Genomic DNA, 23,139 nt, shown 5'->3' with positions numbered 1-23,139 from the left:
CATTTTCTCGTCTGTCACTGAGAAGAATAATAATACCAACTTCCTAAGGTTAGAATAGATGTTTAATGTGGCTAGAATAGATTTTTTAAATTATGAAGTTCTCATCTGAATTTGGAGGTGAATATTAAATATCAGTGGGTTTAAAATATCACCACTGGTTTTTTAGATGATAACTTTGTAGCCCTCTCCCCACCTTTGTACAGATAAACTGTGCACTGTTGAATGACACATCTCTGCCTGTGGCCTTTTGCAAGTTTCTCTGAGCTCTTCAACCTGTTGTTGGGATGTCAGACAGAACTCAGTGCAGTTGAAATAGCCTTTTAAAAAGGTCTGCTTGTGTACACTCTCAGCCTCATGACCCAACGCCCTTCAGTCATCCTCCTTTCTAGATGGGAACAGTGGGAGATGTGGTGATAGGAAATTATACTTAGTGATCTTCGGCAAGTCACTTAGTTTCGGCTTTGATTTCCTCAGCTTTAAAATTAGGAGTAGTTTAGATTATTTACCTTTTTAAAAGTTTATGGGGACTTCCCTGGTGGCGCAGTGGTTAAGAATCCGCCTGCCAAAGCAGGGGACACGGGTTCGAGCCCTGGTCCAGGAAGATCCCACATGCCGCAGAGCAACTAAGCCCGTGCGCCACAACTACTGAGCCTGCGCTCTAGAGCCCGTGAGCCACAGTTACTGAGCCCATGTGCCACAACTACTGAAGCCCACGCACCTAGAGCCCGTGCTCCGCAACAAGAGACTCCACCGCAATGAGAAGCCCGCGTACCGCAACTAAGAGTAGCCCCCGCTTGCCGCAACTAAAAAAAAGCCCACGTGCAACAACAAAGACCCAACACAGCCAAATAAATAAATACATAAATTAAAAAAAAAATTTATGAAATACAGGAAAAATGCAGAAAATAATATAGTAGACAGTACTCAGATTTAACTTACATTTATGTGTGACCACATTAGGTGATCTTTAAAGGTCCTTTAAAAGAAAAGATTAAAACCAAAAAAGCTCATTCTAAACTAAATATTCAGTGAAAGCAGAAACTTTTGTTAGAATCTCAGGTTTTTAGAACTGGTTGGGGCTAGGAATAGGCTAGGAATAAATATTAGGAAGCTGTCATTATGGGGGTAGTGGCTAAAGCCTTAGGGATGAATTGGTTTCTCCAGAGGAAGGTTGTATCGAGTGAGATGTAAAGAGGGGGAAATGACAGCGGATCCAGTGAAGAAAACTGAAAAGGTGTGGTCAGAGAGTTAGAAAGGCAGTGAGTCATATAATTGCAAAAGAGGAATTATAGGAAACATGCCATTGTTACTGGCATGCAGTTACTAGTGCTAATGTGCTCTTAGGTAGATCTGTTTATTGATGTAAAACAAAAGAAGGTTAAGATGGGTTGAGATAATTAATACTTTTGTGGTCAGAAGTAAAAGGCCAAAACAGCAAGGTAGCCATTTTTCTGTTCATGTCCTTTGGTAGAGAAAGTCTTGTGGAGGAAAAACCTTCTGATTTTGTTGAAGTTGGCCTAACCTGTTTGCCACAGACCTTGATGCTTGGCAAGCTGGTTAGATGCTGTTCCTCCAGCTCAGTTGATGTGAATAAAAAAGGTCTTATTCCTCCTGCCAAGAATGGTGTTAGGGTGATGACTGTGTGTCCTGCTAGTCTGTGAGGGGTTTTCCTGAATATGTTTTTTGTGGTTTGCAAAATACGGACCTCACGCAAAATTATACTCTGAATTTAGTTCACACCAAACCAGAAGATCAGTGTAGAATTCAGAGCAATTAATCTAGTAGTAGCAAAGTGGTTTTTGTGGTTATTTTTATCTCAGCTCTCCAGACTAGCCCATTTAAATTCTGCATTGCATGAAAAAGCAGATCAAGAAAAAGTGTACACAGGTGATTTGAATTGAAAAGATCACTTAGTAATTAGACTGTGGGCTTGGGTAGTTTCTGTGGCTAATATTTGTGATACGAAATATTTTTAATATCAAAACCTGCATTTCCCACTGCAGTAACACCAAAGGTTTGTATGTTTATAACAGGAGTTTTCATTCTTTACCTTTTTCGGTCACCAATTCTTGTGGGTCTCATACCTGACATTCCCTCAAATCGGCACGCGGGTGTTTATGAGTGCTTCGTGCAGGCCCATTTCCAGGTCACTTAGCAGAGTCAGGGATCTAACGTAAAAGTGCAGCTGGGGCATCTGGGTACTTTTGGTAAAGAAGCAGCAATATGAGGCCTCACAGTTATTATCCTGAGACATTGGTCCCATCAGAATGAGAAACACTTAGAAGTGATGAGGGACGTTTTCCTGCTGTGTTCTGATTCCTGACCCACAGATGGAAAGCCTTTCATTTTTCTGAAATTAATGCTGAGAAGAACTGAGAGACAAGGCAGTTCAAGCTTATCTACAGGTTTAAATGTCTGGGCTTTTGACTTCTGCAATAAGAATTTAATAGTGTATTTCAAGGGTATTGGGTAAAATGTTTTTAAGGTGAGTTGCTTTGTTCTTTTGCTTGTGGTTATTGGGATATATAGAATACATATTAGAAGTGGAATATATAGTATACAGAATACAAACTAGAATGTAGGAATTAGGTAGAAATGACTTGGCATGAGATTTATTTATTTTTAGATTTCTGGCATGTGTACTTTCTAAGACTTTGACCTCTTTAACTGTGCAGCGGGTCAGAGGGTTCAAGGAGCTCCCTCTTGACTCGCCCTGGCTGATGGATGCCCTGTAATGGGTTCACTAATAGGAGCCACATCTGATGCTGTCAGATGGGACTAGTAGCCACGTAGGCCGGCTGGAGCTGAGCCTCAACAAACGCCAGGTGGATAAGGGTCAGTGAGTTCTTCTGGCATCTCGACAGCCTGGTCGTTGAATTTCCTATTCACAAGAATCTTCGCTCTGTGGTGGCAGTTCTTTTCTCCCTATTGAATAAATATTCAGTCTGTTCTGACATTTCCCTTCTGGACCTTTTTTCCTTCTTTGCATAGTGGAGTGTTTCTGATTTTAATAGGTAGATGAAGGAAAACTGGGGGTAACTTAAGGAATTTTGTCACCTTGCACTTTAGAAAGGACCATTGGAGAACTCAGTGGTGATCATGTATTCCATCTTTGTTCTGCATTGGATTTTAGTTCTTGCTCTGAACTCTCTAGTGCTGAATTCAGGCACCAAAACTGGAAATTTGTAACGTAACATCTTTTGGATTCGCTGGGCTTGGCTTATTGTAGTTCTACTGTTTGTCAGTAAAACACTTTTTTTTTTTTTTTGGTCACTGCTGAGTAATCTTTTCTTTTTCCTCATCTTTGAGGAAAAATTTAAGTAGATTGGCTATCTTTACACATGTCAAGTTTCCATTTCATATACTATTCATGGGAAGAACTCATTTAGATCTTCTTCAGTTGCTTTCATTAGCCGTTTGTAATTTTCAGCATACAGAGCCTATACATGTTTTGTTAGATTTAGACCTAGGTATTTAATTTTTTTGGAGTGATTGTAAATGGTCATACATTTTGAAACTTGAAGTTCAGTATTGCATCATATTTATTTTGACCAGTTCACAAAATATCAACATTTTAAAAAGCTAGTGTAGGGACTTCCCTGGTGGCGCAGTGGTTAAGAATCCGCCTGCCAATACAGGGGACACGGGTTCGATCCCTGGTCCAGGAAGATCCCACATGCCGTGGAGCAACAAAGTCTGTGCGCCACAACTGCTGAGCCTGCGCTCTGGAGCTCACGAGCCACAGCTACTGAGCCTGCGTGCCAAAACTGCTGAATCCCGTGCGCCTGGAGCCCATGCTCTGCCACAAGAGAAGCCACTACAATGAAAAGCCCACACACTGCGATGAAGAGTAGCCCCTGCTCGCTGTAACTAGAGAAAGCCCGTGCACAGCAGCGAAGACCCAACACAGCCAAAAATAAAAATAAACAAAATAAAATAAATTAAAAAAAAAAAAGTTAGTATAAATATGCCTCTATTTTCCTTAGTAGTATGTTTACTAAGAACTATTGCAGGCACTTAAAATATAGGTAAAATACTAAAACATTTTAAGATGGTAAATGACGTGTAGGAGTTTTGAATTTTAACGTAGTTGGCTTTACCAGTATTTCTTCTTTACGATGTATCCTTTCTGGGTCTTTAAAAAAAAAAAATCCTTCCATGCTGCCCTGTCTTAAAAGATACTTAAACAGTATCTTTCTTTCTAAAAGTTTTAAAGATTTGCTTTCTATACATAAAGCTTTAATTCATCTAGAATTCATTTTTGTGTATGATATGAGTCAGGGTTCTTCCCCCCTCCCTCAGTATGGGTAGCCAGTTGTCTGAAAACAGTTTATCAGATACTCTGTGCTTTCCTCACTGATTACAGTGTCACCTCTGTTTATATGTGTATGGGTCACTAAATGGTGTGAGTGTGTGTGTCTGGGCTTGCATTTCTGTGGCAAACGTCTGTTGGTTTATTCCTGTTCTAATACCATGCTTTCTAATTTTGCTTACTTAAAAAAAATCAAATTTATTGCCATCAAATAAACTGCATATATTCAAAATGTACAGTTTGGTAAGTTTCGGCACATACACCTCTGAAACCAATGGCACGGTCAAGATAAAGAACACCTGTCCCCAAGGTTTTCTTGTACCTCTTTGTAACCCCTTTCTTCTGCCTCTCCCTGATATTCTTCTCTCCTCCCCACTTCCTCCCTCATATCCAGGCAACCCTCGGTCTGCTTTCTGTTACTGTAATTAGTTTGCATTTTCTAGAATTTTACATATATGAAATCTTACAGAATTAGTGGTTAAGAGCTTAGGATCTGAAGACAGACCATTTAATCTTAAATCCATGCTCCATCACTTCTTTTTAGCTTTTAGATCTTGGGTCTGCTTTCTTCTCAAAGTACCGGTTTTGCCGGTTACCATGGGAAATTGAAATTTTCCACAGGGAAAATACAAGGGAAGAAAATACGATGCTTGAGAATAGAATTCCGAGGACTTTTGATATACTGTGTATGTGCTTGGCAAGCATATACATGACCATGTGCAGGAAGGTTCAGAAGTCTGAGGGTAGAATGGAGAAAACTGTTTAATGCAGAAGTAAAGGTTTGTAAAAAATAAACATGACTGGAAAAAAAAAGATGATGTGAGGCTGTATTTGAAATGATTGCTCAGGCTGGGAGAAAAACAAATAAAACCAGAATGGAGGTGAATAACAAAAAGTTAGGGATGATAGGTCAGAGGTTATACTATGGACAAAGAGTAGATTTAGTAGGCGTAGAAGAAAGGAAAGAACCGTGTTTCAGAAATAAGATTTTCAGAGTTTGAAAGTTCTTAGGTGGACCTTTCCAGAATGTAATAAGGTTTACCCTGTATCATTAATTAAAGTAGAATAGAGGAAAATTCCAGGTGCAAGATTGTTTATTGAGGGGGCAGTGGAACTTGTGCTGACGAATTATAAATGGGACCTGAAAAGACGGCTTCCCCTATTTCTGGCTTGGTGAGACTGGTGGCATTGAAGTGGTTGAGAGAAATAGAGTTTAGCAGAGTGGAATGTTGTTTATTTACATGTTTTTCCTCTCCAGCGTGGTCCAACATAATTTGTAAGTACATGATGGCTTATCTATATCAGTCTCAAATGAGACTGGTCTCCTAGGAAATTTTCCACAATACTTATTGAGCAGTAAGTGCCACTAAACATACAGTACTGGTTCTCAGATACCTTATTGTTTTGATATAATATAGTTTCAATATGTTATTGATGTAATAATATAGTTGTGATATAAGGTAATAATAATATTTCCTGATGTTTTGGTATTCTCTCTGTGAGTCATTACCCATATTACCTATTTCTAAAAAAACTTAGGTTTCTCATTGCAGTGGCTTCTCGTTGCAGAGCACGGGCTCTAGGCACACAGGCTTCAGTAGTTGTGGCATACGGGCTCAGTAGCTGTGGCTTGCGGGCTCTAGAGCGCAGGCTCAGTAGTTGTGGCGCACGGGCTTAGTTGCTCCGTGGCATGTGGGAATTTCCTGGACCAGGGCTCGAACCCGTGTCCCCTGCATTGGCAGGCGGATTCTTAACCACTGCGCCACCAGGGAAGTCCGACCTATTTTTTCTTTGTGGGTTATTCTACATTCAGACAGGGAAAATAATATAGGACAAGTTCAAGATTAAAGATGTTCTGTAGAAACATACTTGTTATCTTAGATGTGCACTGTCAGTGTGTAGCCACCAGCCACATGTGGCTATTGAGCACTTGAAACATGGCAAGTCCAAATTGAGATGTGACATACGTGTCAATTACAATATGCATTGGGCTTTGAAGACTTAGTACAAAACAGAAACGTAAAATAGCTTGTTAATAGTTTTTTTATATAGACTACAGGTTTGAAATGACAATAATGTGTATATATATTAGATTAAATAAAATATATTATTAAAATTAATTTTACCTGTTCCTTTATCACTTTTTAATGTGGCTGCTAGAAAATTAAAAATTTCAGAAGTGGCTTGCATGTGTGACTCATGTTACATTTTTGTTGAACAGAAAGAAACCCACCTCCCTGTTTTTCTGTAATCAAATGTGTAACTATTTGCTGAATTATAAATCCTTAGTGGGAAAGCAAAAAAGCAAAAGAATTTGGTGTGTGAGTATGTTTAATGAAATTTGCTGTGAATAGATTCTAAAATAAGTACAAAATGCCAATGGCATTCTTCATAGAACTAGAATAATTCTAAAGTTTGTATGGAAACACAAAAGACCCTAAATAGCCAAAACAGTCTTGAGAAAGAAGAACAAAGCTGGAGGTATCATGCTCCCTGATTTCAAACTATATTATAAAGCTACAGTATTCAAAACAGTGTGGTACTGGCACAAAAATGGATACATGGATCAATGGCGCATAATAGAGAGCCCAGAAATGCATCCACATTTATATGGGCAATTAATCTATGACAAAGGGCCAAGAACATACAGTGGGGGAAAGACAGCTTCTTCAACAAACGGTGTTGGGAAAACTGGGCAGCTACATGAAAAATAATGAAACTGGACTGCTCTCTCACACCATGCACAAAAACAAGTTCAAAATGGATTAAAAGGACGTCCTTAGTGGCACAGTGGTTAAGAATCCTCCTGCCAATGCAGGGGACACAGGTTTGAGCCCTGGTCCAGGAAGATCCACATGCCACGGAGCAACTCAGCCTGTGTGCCACAACTACTGAGCCTGCGCTCTAGAGCCCACGTGCCACAACTGCTGAAGCCCGTGTGCCTAGAGCGCGTGCTCCACAACAAGAGAAGCTGCCACAATGAGAAGCCCGCGCACCACAACAAAGAGTAGACCCCGCTCGCCGCAACTAGAGAAAGCCCGCGTGCAGCAACAAAGACCCAACGCAGTCAAAAATAAATAAATTAATTTAAGAAAATAACCAAAGAACCAAAATGGATTAAAGACTTAAATGTGAGACCTGAAACCATAAAACTTCTAGAAGAAAACATAGGCAGTACCCTCTTCAATATCGGTCTTAGTAATTTTTTTTGGATATGTCTCCTCAGGCAAGGGAAACAGGCAAAACTAAACAAGTGGGACCACATCAAACTACATAGTTTTTGCACAGCAAAGGAAACTATTAACAAAACAAAAAGACCACCTACTGAATTGGAGAAGATATTTGCAGATAATATATTCAATAAGGGGTCCAAAATATACAAAGAACTCATACAATTCAACATCAAAAAAAAAAAACTTGATTAAAAAATGGGCAGAGGATCTGAGTAGACATTTTTCCAAAGAAGACATACAGATGGCCACCAGGTACGTGAAAAGATGCTCAACATCACTAATCATCAGGGAAATGCAAATCAAAACTACAATGAGATATCACCTCACACCTGTCAGAGTGGCTATTATCCAAAAGCCAGCAAATAACAAGAGCTGGTGAGTCTGTGGTCTGTGGAGAAAAGGGAATCCTTGTGCACTGTTGGTAGGAATGTAAGTTGGTGCAGCCACTATGGAAAACAGTATGGAGATTCCTCAAAAAATTAAAAGTAGAACTGCTGTATGATCCAGCAGTTCACTCTGGGGTATTTATCTGAAGAAAACAAAAACACTAATTATAAGAGATCCATACACCCCTATGTTCATTACAGCATTAATGAACCAAGATATGGAAGCAACCTAAGTGTCCATCAGTGGATGAATGGATAAAGAAGATGTTGTCTGTGTATGTGTATATTATTATTCAGCCATGAGAAAAAAGGAAATCCTACTGTTTGTGACAACATGGATGGGCCTTGAGGACATTATGCTAATAAGTGAAGTAAGCCAGACAGAGAAAGCCAAATACTGTGTGATTTCGTGTCTATGTGGGATCTTAAAAAGCCAATGAACAAACATAGCAAAACTGAAACAGAATTATAGATATAGAGAACAAACAGGTAGTTGCCAGAGGAGAGGAGGATGGGGAGAGAAAAGAAGTAGGTGAGGGAGATTAAGAGGGACAAACTTCCAGTTACAAAAGTAAATGAGTCAAGGGGATGAAATGTACAGTGTGGGGAATACAGTCAGTAACTATGGAATATTATTGTGTGGTGACGTATTGTAATAGACTTTTTGAAATGTATAGTAAAATCAACTTACACTGCTGTGTTTCAGGAAGTAACATAGGGCTGTAGGTCAGTTATACTTGAAAAACAAACAGAACAAGAGACCAGATATGTGGTTACCAGAGGTGAGGAATCAGGGGAGGGGAGATTGGATGAAGACAGTCAAAAGGTACAAACGTCCAGATATCAGGTAAATAAGTACTGGGGTGCGGTGCACAACAGGATAAAGATAATCAGCACGGCTGTGTGTTGTATGTGAAAGTCCTTAAGGGAGAAGATCCTAAGAGTTCTCGTCATGAGGAAAAGGTTGTTTTCTATTTCTTTAATTTTGTATCTGTATGAGACAATGGATGTTCATAAAACTTACTGTGATAATCACTTCATGACGCATGGAAGTCAAATAATTATGCTGTACACTTTCAACTTACACAGTGCCGTATGTCAGTTGTATCTCAAAACTGGAAGAAAACATAAGTACTTATATTAGATTTCTAATTATTTTAAAGTTATATCTAATGGATGGTATGAAACTTTGGTGATAAAGGTACCTGGATACCAAGCTTTAGCTGACTAGTCTTGAGATCTGAAAGTAGACCTTGCTTTGCCTTACAGATCTCTAAGTGCATTATGGGATTGTCAGCTGCAGCTAGATTGTATTCTCTGATACAGCAAGTGTCATGTTTGGTGACGCTTACGGTTTCCTTTCTACTTTTAGATTTTCTAAAGCAGTGTAGCATCACTTGGGAACTTGTTAGAAATATTGATTCTTGAGCCCCAACCCTGCCAAATTAGAAACTGGTGGCTTGGCCTGGCATTCTGTTTAAATCCTCCAAATGATTCTAAATTTGAGAAACATAATAGATTATACCACTTTTATAGAAGTAGCAAAGCTCAACTCAACCCCTTTATATAAATTCTCCAATTTTGTCCCCTTTATTCAGATCTGTTTATTTTGATTACACCGTAACTTAACGGATGTAAATGTTATTTTATCATGGAAGTGCTCACAAAATTTTAGGGTTTCATTTCTAAATAGTCACAGTTGTATTTAGAGTGGTATTTTATTTGATTCTAATGCAAGTTTACTCTAAAAGTATCATTTAGGCAACTGTACACATCTATTTGGAAGGAATTACGTTCCTTCCTTTTCAGTTAATCATTTGTAAAAATGTTATATTCTTAGGTGGATGCTCTGCGGTTGCGTTTGGAAGAGAAGGAAACCATGCTGAATAAGAAGACAAAACAAATCCAGGACATGGCTGAGGAGAAGGGGACCACAAGCTGGAGAGATCCATGACCTCAAGGACATGCTGGATGTGAAGGAGCGGAAAGTTAATGTCCTTCAGAAGAAGGTGAGGTGCAGGTGTTCTGAGCCCAGGGTCCCGCATCAGACCCACGTCCTCATTCCTACCACTGAGTTGTACCTAAGTGCTATCAGAGTTTCTCTCTCATTCCTCTGTTTATATTTTTGCAGGTCGTAATTGAAACCATTGCTGCAGGAGGTAGATTGTGAAAACTGTTCTGTATATTCAGTTTTTAAACTTCCGAAGTAAACACTGTTTGGTATCTTCAGTAGTATTTTCCATGCTACTGTCTCTGAAAAGTGCCTTGTAAACTGCCAGAGTATTTGCATTGGCATTCTTCTACCTCTCCTAATCTTCTGTCTTGTATGGCAACTGTAGGGCCATGAATTAGTGTAGTACGTGGGCCGGGATTCTTGCAAGACTGCAATTTTGAATAGAAACACATGCTACTATAATGACATCTAATCTACATATGTCAAGGAAAGGAAGACTTTCTTTCCTATTTTACCTTAAACATAACTGGAAAGAGGCTAACACTGTAATAAATAAGGGAAGTACTAATAATTGTCTTCCCCTCCCCCTTTTAGCTAAATTAAAGGGTACGTTTGAGATAATAGTTACAGTAGACACTGGTATTTATTGTTCTTCTCCACTGAGGGGATAGATCAGAAATATTTGACATTGTCCCAGTTTATTTTTAACCTCTAACAATAGCCCAGGAATAAAACTCTCTTCACTAAACCTCAAATTCAGCTTTTCTTTTGTGTACAGAGGACCATGTTCAATATTTGTCCTCTGTTAATTTGGTTTTCATTTGCTTTCAATGAGTAAACATAAAAATTTGATCACTCTAGATGGGTGACTGTAGTATCTTGTTAGTGGATGCTACTTTGCTTTACATTTTTATACATATGTTCTTCTCACCTTACCCCCAACTGCTCACTTCCCCTTACCCGTTTCTTGTATACGCTTCCAGGCACAGTTTACATATACACAGGCAAATACGTATTCTCTTTTTTTCTGTTTACCTCTTTGTGTGTTCTTCCATAAACATTTTATGCATAATCCATATAAAGCAAAAATGTTTCTCTAAACACAAATGTTACCATTCCTTTATTTCCCTTTCCTTTCCTTTCCTTTCCTTTTTTCCCATTAATATATTTTGAAACTTCTTCCGGGGCTTCTTCATTGTTACCAACAGCACCTGTGTGGATGTGCTACGGTTTATTACAAGGTTTCCACTGATGGACAGTCTGCTTAAAGTTTCTGCTGTTATGTAAAATGATGCTGCATTTTAAAAATGTGCATATTTAGTTTATTCATATGTGAAGTATATTTCTAGGTAAATTACTTAAAGTAGAATTGCTGGGTGAAAGGATATGCATTTGTAATGTTGGTGGATTTTGCCAAGTCACAAGTACATTGGTTAGAACCCAAAGGTTGTTTCAAACTAATGCACGTCTTATTTTTAACTAGATAAACATTAAAAAAAGTTTTTAATAACTGTGAACAGGGGTTTGAAGTTAGAAATAATGCCTCATTATCCTGGAATAATCATAGTTTGTAAAAATAGAGTGGCAGCACTTATGTTAGCCACTTTATATCTGTAATGTTGTTTAATCCTTGCAACTTTTTGGGAGTGGGTTTTAGATCTTGATTGCTCTGTTATAATCAGTGGCTAAATTTTGAGGCCATGACACATAATAAGAAATATATGTTACATTCATCTGTGTCAACGTATAGTATACATGCTTAGAGGTACAGCTAAAACAAAATTTTCACAAAATATACTCTGAACTATCTTCTCCCATTTCTTAAAGGAAATAGAAAAATGTTAGTCCCAATCCATTAAGTTATTTCAGTACTCACTAATAAAACACTTTTATACCTTGGTATCCATTCTCCCATGCTCCCCTTTCCCGCCCCCAAAACAAAAACAAGCCCCAAACCAACAAAGTCCGAGACATATTACATCATAAGGGAGGTTCAAATTTGTACAAATTTGTTTAGCTAAAAAAGTGGTAGCTTCAGGTTTTGTCACAAGGTTGGTCTTATTCCAAAATGCAGCTTTTCCCATGACAACAACTTTCCTGTTGGGAGAATTAGTAGTATGTGTTCAAGCTTTTTGACACTACAGGACATCATACAAATATGACGTGTATTATGCTTTGTCTAGTCTCTTTGCCTTTCGCCGTGGAGGGCCAGTGGAGTAGGCTCTAGAGGGCCGGTAGTTGTGCTCTTTTTAGTACACTAGCTGCCTCACTAATTTGTCATGTTATAGACTTTGATTTGTCTTAAAACAGTTATCAAATAGGTAGCACAGGTACTTTCAAAACTGGTTTAGATTATTATTGCTTCTTTTAAGATAATGCCTCTATACCTGTCATTTTCAGTGCTTAGAGCCTTCAGTGCTTTCTGCCTACTTATTTTGTTGTAGAAGTTGCTGTACTAACATCATTAGACTCAACGTTCGTGATGTGTTTCCTGGACCATTGTTTGCTGATAAAATAGAAATAGCTTTAATTTTTGGATCCGCATAAAATAAACCAGAAAACACAGTAAGTTTAGAGGCAGTTAAAGGTTCTCAAGAGAGCTATAGTTATTTTTATTATGGCTTTCCTTTCTTGAGGTGCAAACATCCCCTTGCTCCAGGATTCTATGAGCAAGCTTGATTTTCAGGTGGTTGACAGAGGGGAGCTGGCTGAGTGCGAGACTGGGGGTTGAGGGAGTAGAGTGAACTCTGATGAGCTGGGCTGTGGTGATATGGTGGCTTCCGGAGGCCGTGTGAAAGGTGATGAGCCGCACGGACAGGATGTAGAAGGCACCATCTGTGGAGTAGATCATGTAGGAGATCTGGGAGAAGAGCGACAGGATGGAGATGAAATGGCCCAGACAGTGGTGACTGTGGAGGCCGCATATCTGGCGTTTATTGTACTACAGGATGTTGGTGATGGCCAGTACACGTCCACAGCAGTGATGCAGAGATGCACACAGCACGTGATTCCAGAAGACAGCCAGATGTCACATAGGATTTGGCCAAAGTTCCAGGTGTGGGTGATGGTATATGTGATGCAGATGGCTATGACCAAGATGAAAGCCAAGAGATTGGTCTTGGCCAGGGAGCCAGTGAGATAGTTGGCTGGCGTGTGGAGCTTCCTGGTAAGGAAGACGGTGAGAAGCACAAAGGCTTTGGTGAAGACTTTGGTCCATGTGGTGATGGAAAGGACCTCAGCAAGAGAGATCTTGAGTTCCTGGAAGGTCCCAGATCCCAAGCCTCTGGGGCTTCTGCAGCATTCAGGATCTGTTAGAGGCCCCCAGGAAGAGGCCTTCTGCCGACGGGTTTGGAGGGGGCATTCTAGGTGGCTCTCTCCGTACTCATAGCTCCTTCTTCCACAGTTGTCTTCCCCACAGAACAAGGGCGTCCTTCCATTTCACACTGGAGGGCGACACTTATCACATGAACAGACACAGTGAAAAGACCCCAGGTCTTACTTGTATTAAGAACAGAGGTGACTCAGCTGTAATCAAAGATTGTTCTAACTCAGACGAATCCCAAGGTTTCTCACTCTTCTGGAACTCTGGTAGACACATGCTGAATTTGTTAGATAATCATCAGGTTACCCACCAGTGTGGACAGAGCTCTGCAGGTCTTGCTTTTGGCCTTTGGGCTCTTTCCAAAGGCTTGAGGCTCTTACTGTTTGGTGATGTATTCAGAATTTCCCCCACTCTTTTCTATTTTGAGAAGACTCTGGATTTCAGGTTGTCTCCTGGGAACTTTTAAAGCTAGAGCACCAGCCGATTAAGAGAAGCAGTTCAGTCAACAGCCCACAGTTTTCCCAGATTAATCTTGACACATAATGAGGTACTTGTTTTGGTTCCTTTTCCACTGATCATTTCTGAGCCGGGAGAGAGAAATGTTCCAGTTCCCAAGACTTGGAGAATGCGTGAGTGCGGAGAACACAAACAAATGGCTCGTTGTGAGCTCCCCAAGAGGAGCACGGGGTCAGCAGCCCCTCCCTGGCCACACGAGTGCTGTGTTTGCTGTGGTGCGGCCCTTCCCCCTTCCTCCTTGCTTGTCACCTGGTTTTGTCCCACCTTAACTACAACCCCCAGCCGAGCACCTTCCGCTGGGCTCTTCCCTTCCCTATGCCTTTGAGATACCCCCTATTGCCTTCTTGTTGTTGTTGTTAAATTAACAGACTTTATTTTTAGGGCATTTTCCCATTTACTCCCTGCCCACAGTTTCCCGTTATTAACATCTTGCATTGGTGTGGTACATGTGTTAAAATTGATGAACCGATATTGGTACATTATTATTAACTAAAGCCTGTAGCTTACAGTAGGTTTCACTCTTTGTCTTGTACAGTTCTGTGGGTTTTGCTGAATGTATAATGACATGAATCCACCATTACAGCGTCATACAGAGTATCTTCACTGGCCTAAAGATCTCTGTGTTCTACCTATTCATCGCTCTCCCAGCTCGCTACCACGGATGTTTTTACTGTTTACAGTTTTGCCTTTTCCAGAATGTCATGTATTTGGAATCATACAGTATGCACCCTTTCCAGGACTTGTTTCTTTTACTTACTATATGCATTTAAAATTCCTCCATTTCATTTCATGGCTTAATAACTCACTTCTTTTTATCGCTGAATAATATTCTTCTGTCTGATGTACTATAGTTTGTTTATGTAATTACCTGAAGAAGGACATCTTCGTTGCTTCCAATTTTTATCAATTATGAATAAAGCTGCTATAAACATTCCCATACAGGTTTTTGTGTGGGCATAAGTTTTTAACTCATTTGGGTAAATACCTAGGAGCATGATGGCTGGATATATGGTTAGACTATGTTTAGCTTGTAGAAACTTCCCCTATATTGCTTTTTGTTTGTTCGTTTGTTTTTGACTGCGTCAGGTCTTAGTTGCAGCATATGGGATCTTTCGTTGCGGCGCACAAGCTTTTCGTTGCGGCGCGCGGGCTTCTCTCTAGTTGTGGCACATGGGTTTTCTCTCTCTAGTTGTGGCGCATGGGCTCCAGAGCGCATGGGCTCTGTAGTTGCAGCACATGGGCTCTCTAGTTGAGGCACGTGGGCTTTAGTTGCCCCATGGCATGTGGGATCTTATTCCCCCGACCAGGGATCGAACCCATGTCCCCTGCACTGGAAGGCGGATTCTTAACCAGTGGACCACCGGGGAAGTCCCTATATTGCTTTTTAATTGGGAACTTTGAAACACATGAGCTTTGCAAAACGTGTTATACACTTGAGTATTCTTTTTTTTTCTTGGTCAATGTGTATTAATGTTTTGGCTTGCTGTAAATCCCTGGGTTATTCCCACTGTAGGTTGTTGCTGTAACTTTGCTACTCACTTCTAGTGTGCCCACAATTATTTTTTTAATAGAAAAAATAATTCTGAAGTATACTTTGGGGGAGAGTGTTGTACAATCATTGTCAAAGTTTAGCCTCTGAAACTTTTTTTGTCTAATTTTTATGCAGAATGTAGAATCACTAGTATATTTGAAATATATTTGTTTTGAAATATTTGAAATATTGAGTAAATGTACTCAACTGTTTTAAAATCTAGATTTTAATGCACTAAGAAGGGGGTCAAAGGGTGCAAACTTGCAGTTATAAAATAATTAAGTCCTGGTGATGTTATGTATGGCATGGTGACTAAATATAGTTAACAGTACTGTACTGCATGTTTGAAAGTTGCTAAGAGAGTAGATCTTAGAAGTTCTCATCACAGGAAAAGAAATTTCATAACTATATATGGTAACAGATGTTAACTAGACTTACTTGTGGTGATATTTTGCAGTATAAACAAATACTGAATCATTATGTTGTACACCTGAAACTACACAGTGTTACATGTCAGTTATACCTCAAGTAAAGAAAAGACACTAAGAAATGACAATGTGGATTAAAAAATTAGCTAGTTTTAAATTATGAAAGTAATATATGTTCAAGGTAAAAAAAAATTCAAAAGTACAAAAACATATGAAATGAACTTATCTTTTCTCATCCTTTGACCCTCTCAGTGCAGCTCCTTAGAGATGTAACTTGTTAATAATTATTTGTATACTCTTCTATAAAATATCTATGCATATATAGGCATACGTATGTTACACACCATTTTTAAAAAAAGACAAGTGGGATCATACTTTTTTATTCGTTTAAAAATAAACGTATTTTTGTGTCTTTTTATATGTAGCTTTATCTCATTGTTTTTAATGTCTGCTTGGTTTTCGGTGTCTTACTTGCACCATAATTAACTGATGTCCTATAGCTGTATAAGTAGATATTTATAGGGTTTTTTCTTGTTTATATATTTGATATAGTAGCATAACAATTAACGACTAAACATACCTCATTCATGAATTGATATTGTATGCATCTAAAAAAACTGATGGATGCCCAGTTCTCTAAAAAGCTTGTGCTTTTATATATTAAGATGAGTTTCTGCACAGCTTCATCAGACATTTGTTGCCAAACCTTTAAAAATTTCCAGTGACCTGGTAGATAATTTAAAAATACCTTCTTTCTTCCTTCCTTCCTTCCTTCCTTCCTTCCTCCCTCCCTCCTTCCCTCCCTCCCTCCCTTTCTTCCTCTCTCTCCGTGCCCCCATTTATTTATTTATTTATTTATTTATTTATTTATTTATGTATTTATTTATGGCTGCGTTGGGTCTTTGTTGCTGTGCGTGGGTTTTCTGTAGTTGCAGCGAGCAGGGGCTACTCTTTGTTGCGGTGCACAGGCTTCTCATTGCAGTGGCTTCTCTTGTTGCGGAGCACAGGCTCTAGGCGCACAGGCTCAGTAGTTGTGGCTTGTGGGCTCTAGAGCGCAGGCTCAGTCGTTGTGGCACACAGGCTTAGTTGCTCCGCGGCATGTGGGATCTTCCCGGAACAGGGCTCGAACCCGTGTCCCCTGCATTGGCAGGTGGATTCTTAACCACTGCGCCACCAGGGAAGTTCCAAAAATATCTACTTTCTTGCTTAATATTTATTTAAATTTGAGTACATGTTAAGCATTTTTTCATAGGGTTTTCTTCGTTTTGAAGCTACATATTCATGTCGTTTCTACATTTTTCTATTAGATGGTTTTTTTTTTTCCCTTATTGATTTATAGGGGTTCCCTAGTAAGTGAATTGGCCTCTTTCCTCATGTTTTACAAATATATTTTCTTGTTTGTCATTTTCTTTTTTACTTCCTTTATGGTATTTGTTTTAGAATTTATGTGTCAAATTTAGTTGTCCTTTCCTCTGTGTCCTCTCAATTTTCAGTCATGCTCAGAAAGTCCTTATGCCCACCACGGTTATTAAGTAATTCACGCATGCTTTCTTCTGGTACATTTAAAGTTTCTTTTTTCTTTATACCTGAAAATTGTTTTATAAAATTTATATATTGGCTTTAATGATTCAGCTTTTTCTTCTTCTATGTGGCCAGTCATCATTATAATATTTATTAAATAATCTATCTTTTTCCTCCTGATTTGAAATGCCAAAAATAAATTGTCGTTTAAATCTGGGCCTGTTTCTGGTCTGTTCCATTTATCTGCCTCTGTTTCTTTGACTGCTTTTTATGAAAAATACTTAGTTTGTTTATAATCCCCCTTCCTGATTTTTGTTGGTAAGCTTTGTTGTCTTTTGCTGAGTCCACAGTGCTTTTCATACTTACATTGTGTTGCTTTTTGAAGGGGAAACAGTCTTTTCTGTAATCGTGATTCATATTGTTTAGCCTTTATTTCTGTGTTTAAGTGAATTTAATGTTTACCACTGTTTGTAGCACCATGGCTTACCTGTTCCCAAGGTTTACATTTCATTTAATTCTTGGTTCCCCAAGAACTCCTTTGAACACTTTTTCAAGAGTGGTCCTGGCTGCTTGCTTGTTTGTTTGTTTTTAAAGTGTACCTTTTTATTTAAGATTTTTTTTTTTTTTTTTTGGATGTGGACCATTTTTAAAGTCTTTATTGAATTTGTTACAGTATTGCTTCTGTTTGATGTTTTGGTTTTTTGGCTGCGAGGCATGTGGGATTTTAGCTCCCTGACCAGGGATTGAACCTGTACCTCCTGCATTGGAAAGTATAGTCTTAACCACTGGACAGCCAGGGAAGTCCGCTGGGTGCTTGCTTGTTGACCATGCATTTGTATTATCTTTTTACATTTTATAATTTAATTATTTGTGAGATTCAAAAAGCATAGAGAATAACATAATAAATAATGGTAATTACTCAACTTGGGAAGTAAAATTTCAAACAGAGTCAAAGTTCTTTGGCATGTCTTTTCTTGAGAGTATTCCCCTCCATTCTCTCGCAGAACTAAACGCTTGCTTTGGTGTTTATGCATGCACCCGTATCTTAGGTCAGGATGCATGTTTTCGTACAACCTGTGTATGTGTTAATAAAATTTATATAAGAGGAAATATACATGGCAAATAAATATGAAAAGTTATGTACCCTCACTGTAATCAGTGGAATGTAAAAGAAGACCAGATTAAGAAACCATTTTATACTTAGCATTGTAAGCTGTGTTCGCAAAAATTAAGAAGTCTGACAGTTATCAGGTGTTGGTAAATGTGGCAACTGAATTTCTCACACAGTGCTGTTGGGTTTTTAAATAGGTACAACTATTTTGGAAAGCACTTACTAAACATAAGGGTACCCTGCCAGATACATATACTGTAGATGAACTCCAGGATGTATGTAAGAATGCTCATAGTAACCTTGTTTGGATTAAGGAAAAAACCAAAACAGAACTGAGGAAATACTTTGCAAGTGTTTATTGACAGAATGATTGAGTTAGTAAGTTGTGGTATAGTCACACAGTGGAATATATTATTCTTTTCGTTTTAGGGCAAGGGAATATTTAGGATAAAAATTCAGCAAAGTTATTTCTTCTGGAGGTAGGGAAGGGAAGAGGGTTGGGATAAGGAAGAATATATGAGTATCTTAAGTAGTTCAGGTAATTCTCATTCTTACGATGGGTAATGCGTTTGTGTGTAATTTAACATACTTCATAACATATAGATACACATTTATATTTGAAATATATTCAAAATACCTGGAGGCAGATTTACTTCTGTTTAATTTGCTGGTACATGGGTGCTTATTATATACTTTATATGTTTCCTTTTGTTTGAATATGAATAATAAAAATGCCTAGAAAAAACCTTCTCTGTACCTGCATATCTATCTTCATTGAGAAAGAATTTTTCCTGTGTTTTACTTTAAATTCATTCCTAATTTTATAATTGTGAAATTAGAACCACCTTCCTCTAGAAGTTTATGTGTATATTTTGAAACAATGTCTGATGCAGATGTAGAGTCTCATTTGATAAAGCCCAGCTGTTCGTTTGATGAAAATTTCCTACAAAGTCTGGCAAATGGATTTATTCAGCTTATGGTCAGATATGTCCAGTTAAGATGCATGAATGGCTTGGACAGTTTTGACCCTCTTTCCTTGAACCAGAATTTGGCTACTTATCGTATTTGCTGGTTAAGATTAGCTTGGGCCGTATTGAACAAGTGTAATCCTCCTTCAGCAGGATGATTTTTTAGATATCGGGAGCCTATATTTGACAGCCCCCAAATCTTATTTTCCTCGGTGAAATATTGCTGTTCCTCCCATTATTCTTACTTGCCCTGATTAATTTTTCTGATGGCAGTTGTTTTTCTACACTCATTTTTCCTCCATACTTGTACTCTTTGGAATTTTGGATCTAGTTGCAAGAGAGATGATTAGAAGGTGATTAATGTTCTGTTCTTGGCCCTCCCTGAAATGTGGTATTGGGAAAACTCACTAACCCTCAGTTTCCTCATCTGTAGACAGGGTATAATAGTTACTTTGGGGGGGTTGTGAAATGATGTAATGTGTATAAAAGCACCTTGGAACCCATGAAGTGTTATATACCATGCATATATTAATAGGTGTTAATATTGTTTGTTCTTTATTACATTTTACTTTGCTAAATTCAGCCAATGACTCTAATCTTTAAGAATCTTTTGAAACTTGATGTATTTAGTCTGTTTATCTCCTTCAGTTTTATGCCTTCAACCCTTATGAATATATTCTTTTTTTAAAAAAAGTAAATTTATTTATTTATTTTTGGCTGTGTTGGGTCTTTGTCGCTGTGCGTGGGCTTTCTCTAGTTGCGGCGAGCGGGGGCTACTCTTTGTTGCTGTGCACAGGCTTCTCATTGCGGTGGCTTCTCTTGTTGTGGAGCACGGGCTCTAGGCGCACGGCCTTCAGTAGTTGTGGTGTGCGGGCTTCAGTAGTTGCAGCACGCGGGCCCAGTAGTTGTGGCTCGCGGGCTCTAGAGCGCGGGCTCAGTAGTTGTGGCTCGCGGCCTCTAGAGCGCAGGCTCGGTAGTTGTGGCGCACAGGCTTAGTTGCTCCGCAGCATGTGGGATCTTCCCGGACCAGGGCTCAAACCCGTGTCCCCCTGCATTAGCAGGTGGATTCTTAACCACTGCGCCACTGGGGATGCCCATGAATATATTCTTTATACGTCCATGTAGGTGATAAAATGTTGCATAGGCTCAGAAAAGACTTTTGTGGTATATTGTAAGAAAACTCTATCAGATTGATATGTCTATCCAAACAATTCGAAGACCTCCTTTTGTTGTCTGTAGGATTTTTTTTTTTTTTTTTTTGGTAATCCCAGTTTGTTTGCAGGTCTAATTTATTTTTTATTTTTTAAAAATTTTTATTTTATATTGGAGTATAGTTGATTTACAATGTTGTGTTAGTTTCAGGTGTACAGCAAAGTGATTCAATTATACATATATATGTAACTATTCTTTTTCAAGTTCTTTTCCCATTTCAGTTATTACCGAATATTGAGCAGAGTTCCCTGTGCTATACAGTACAGTTCCTTTGTAAATCCATTTTCTCCTCTGTTCTTCATCCAGAAGAAATCTGTCTTGAAAATCTGAGTCCATTGGACTCATTATCATTCTGTATAATTCCTTCTTAGAGTGATGTGAGCCACATGATGATGTACACGATGGCCTAGCTTTCTAAGCAGTGTGTCTATTTCTATACACTGGAATCTTCTTGGCTTCTCTCCTTTCCCCCCTTACTGAGTGCATTGATAGTTGCACAGTCACTTTATGTTCTTGTGGGCGTCCCAGTCTTCCCAGGCGTCCTCAGCTGTCTCATTCATGCAGTCAGCATTGCCTTCTGCTGTGCACCTGGCACTGTGCTAAGTACACAGAGAGGATGGTTTCTGCTCTCAGAGTCTCAGAGTTGTAGCAGTTAAAGAAGTTACCATACAAATGGTGTACAGTGGGCACAAAGCAAGGCATTCCGGATTCGACCTTGTGTGAAAGGAGTCTAAGAGAAGTCTTAGCAGTCGAGTCTTGAAAGGTGTGTGAAAGTTTGCTAGGCAGATGGGGAAGGGGTAAGAGGTCCCAAGCTGAGAGAGCGGTGTGAATGAAAAAGGGGAATAGTGTCCTTTCCAGAGGGTCACGCCCTGGAATTTCACCTCTGTACTTCATACATTTGTAATACGGATTCCTAAAAATTTCTGGTAGAGCTCTGTCTCTCAATGCCTTTTCTTTCTTACTATGATGTCTCCTATTACCTGGTCTCTGGGAAAATTATTCCCATTTCTTACATAATGCGAAGGTTTTCAGAGAATATACTCATCTTTATTGTCCTATTAGTTTATTTAGGAAACTGATAAATAGAATTCAGTTTTTCTTTCCCCTGGCCCTGAAGATTTTCCATCAGAAACTTTAGAAATTTACCTGCGGTGGTATATTGAAGTATAACCTTACAGGCGGATCTTGAGATTTTCCTGGAGAGATGTCTTTTTCTTTTTGAATTAATTAATTAAATTGACTTTTGGCTGCATCAAGTCTTAGGTGCAGCATGCGGGATCTTCATTGAGGCACGCAGGGTCTTTCGTTGCAGCGCGTGGGCTTCTCTGTAGTTGTGGCGGCAGGTTTTCTCTTCTCTAGCTGTGGTGTGCAGGCTCCAGGGCGCATGGGCTCTGTAGTTGTGACGCGCAGGTTCCAGAGCTCGTGGGCTCTATAGTTTGTGGCACGCGGGCTCAGCAGTTGTGGCGCATGGGCTTATCCCTGCGGCATGTGGGATCTTAGTTCCCTGACCAGGGATCGAACCAGCATCCCCTGCATTGTAAGGCGGATTCTTTACCACTGGACCACGAGGGAAGTCCCTGGAGACATGTCTTAATTCTATGCAACACTTAACCTACTTTGCTGCTGCTTCTTTTTTTTTTTTTAATTTCTTTATTTTTGGCTGCGTTGGGTCTTCATTGCTACGTGCAGGCTTTCTCTAGTTGCAGCGAGCGGGGGCTACTCTTCGTTGCGATGCGCGGGCTTCTCATTGCGGTGGCTTCTCTCATTGCGGAGCATGGGCTCTAGGCTTGTGGGCTTCAGTAGTTGTGGCACGCGGGCTCAGTAGTTGTGGTGCACGGGCTTATTTGCTCCGTGGCACGTGGGATCTTCCCGGGGCTCGAACACGTGTCCTCTGCATTGGCAGTCGGATTCTTAACCACTACGCCACCAGGGAGGTCCCTATTTTGCTTCTTGATTTATCCACTTATTCCATAAGGAAGAGCAGATGGTAACTCTGCTTTCATCCTTTCCTTGTTCTTGGCATCTGCATTCTCTATCATTTTTCTCACAAATATTACTTACAATTGTAAGTTTAAGTAATATTTAACTCTTTTAATATTTAAGGAGAATACCAGGAAACAATGTATTACTTTGGCATTACTTTGGCATATTAAATATGCATTAAAAATCCTTGTTTTCTGAAAATCGTAGCAGCTTTGAGAATGGCTGGATTGTGAATCACATACTCTGGACCGATTTTGGGTCTGTCTGGGCCACCACTGCCTGCCCATAGGCTTCCAGCTTTCTAAGTAGTATATGTATTTGTATGCACGGGGATAGCCCTGCGCTCAGAGAATGAAATGAGACAATAGCAGATGGCCAAGCATGCAGTACAGTGGGATTAGCACCGGCCTCTCCTTTCCAGGGCTCTCCGCTATGGTTTAAAGTAGTTTTGTGTTACAGTAAATTTCTTATCTTCATAATAAATCACTGACCTGGAAAATGTAATTGAGCATTTGAATCTGAGCTGCATTCAGAATCTGTGTTAAAATTGTACAGCTTCTTGCTTGATTGATTATAAATGGTAATGTAGCTTGGAGTTTAATTTGCTGACGCAGACGTTATCATCTTTCCCTTGTATGCTTCTGTAACTTCTCTTTATTTCA

At 39.3% G+C, this 23,139-nt stretch overlaps 1 protein-coding gene across 1 annotated transcript in view; it reads left to right on the top strand.

Annotated features, from left to right (window-relative positions):
* The window catches only part of LOC132362731 (ELKS/Rab6-interacting/CAST family member 1-like), a 177,451-nt gene that overhangs the window by 51,373 nt on the left and 102,939 nt on the right, over positions 1-23,139 (top strand). Inside the window, 2 exon segments of the mRNA XM_059917707.1 lie at positions 9,772-9,864; positions 9,866-9,940. Coding sequence (XP_059773690.1) covers positions 9,772-9,864; positions 9,866-9,940 — 168 coding nt within the window.

The sequence above is a fragment of the Balaenoptera ricei genome, chromosome 3, assembly GCF_028023285.1.
Source record: "Balaenoptera ricei isolate mBalRic1 chromosome 3, mBalRic1.hap2, whole genome shotgun sequence".
Lineage (NCBI taxonomy): Eukaryota > Metazoa > Chordata > Mammalia > Artiodactyla > Balaenopteridae > Balaenoptera > Balaenoptera ricei.
Note: the sequence above shows the minus strand (reverse complement) of the source record. Positions and strands in the feature narration are given on the sequence as shown.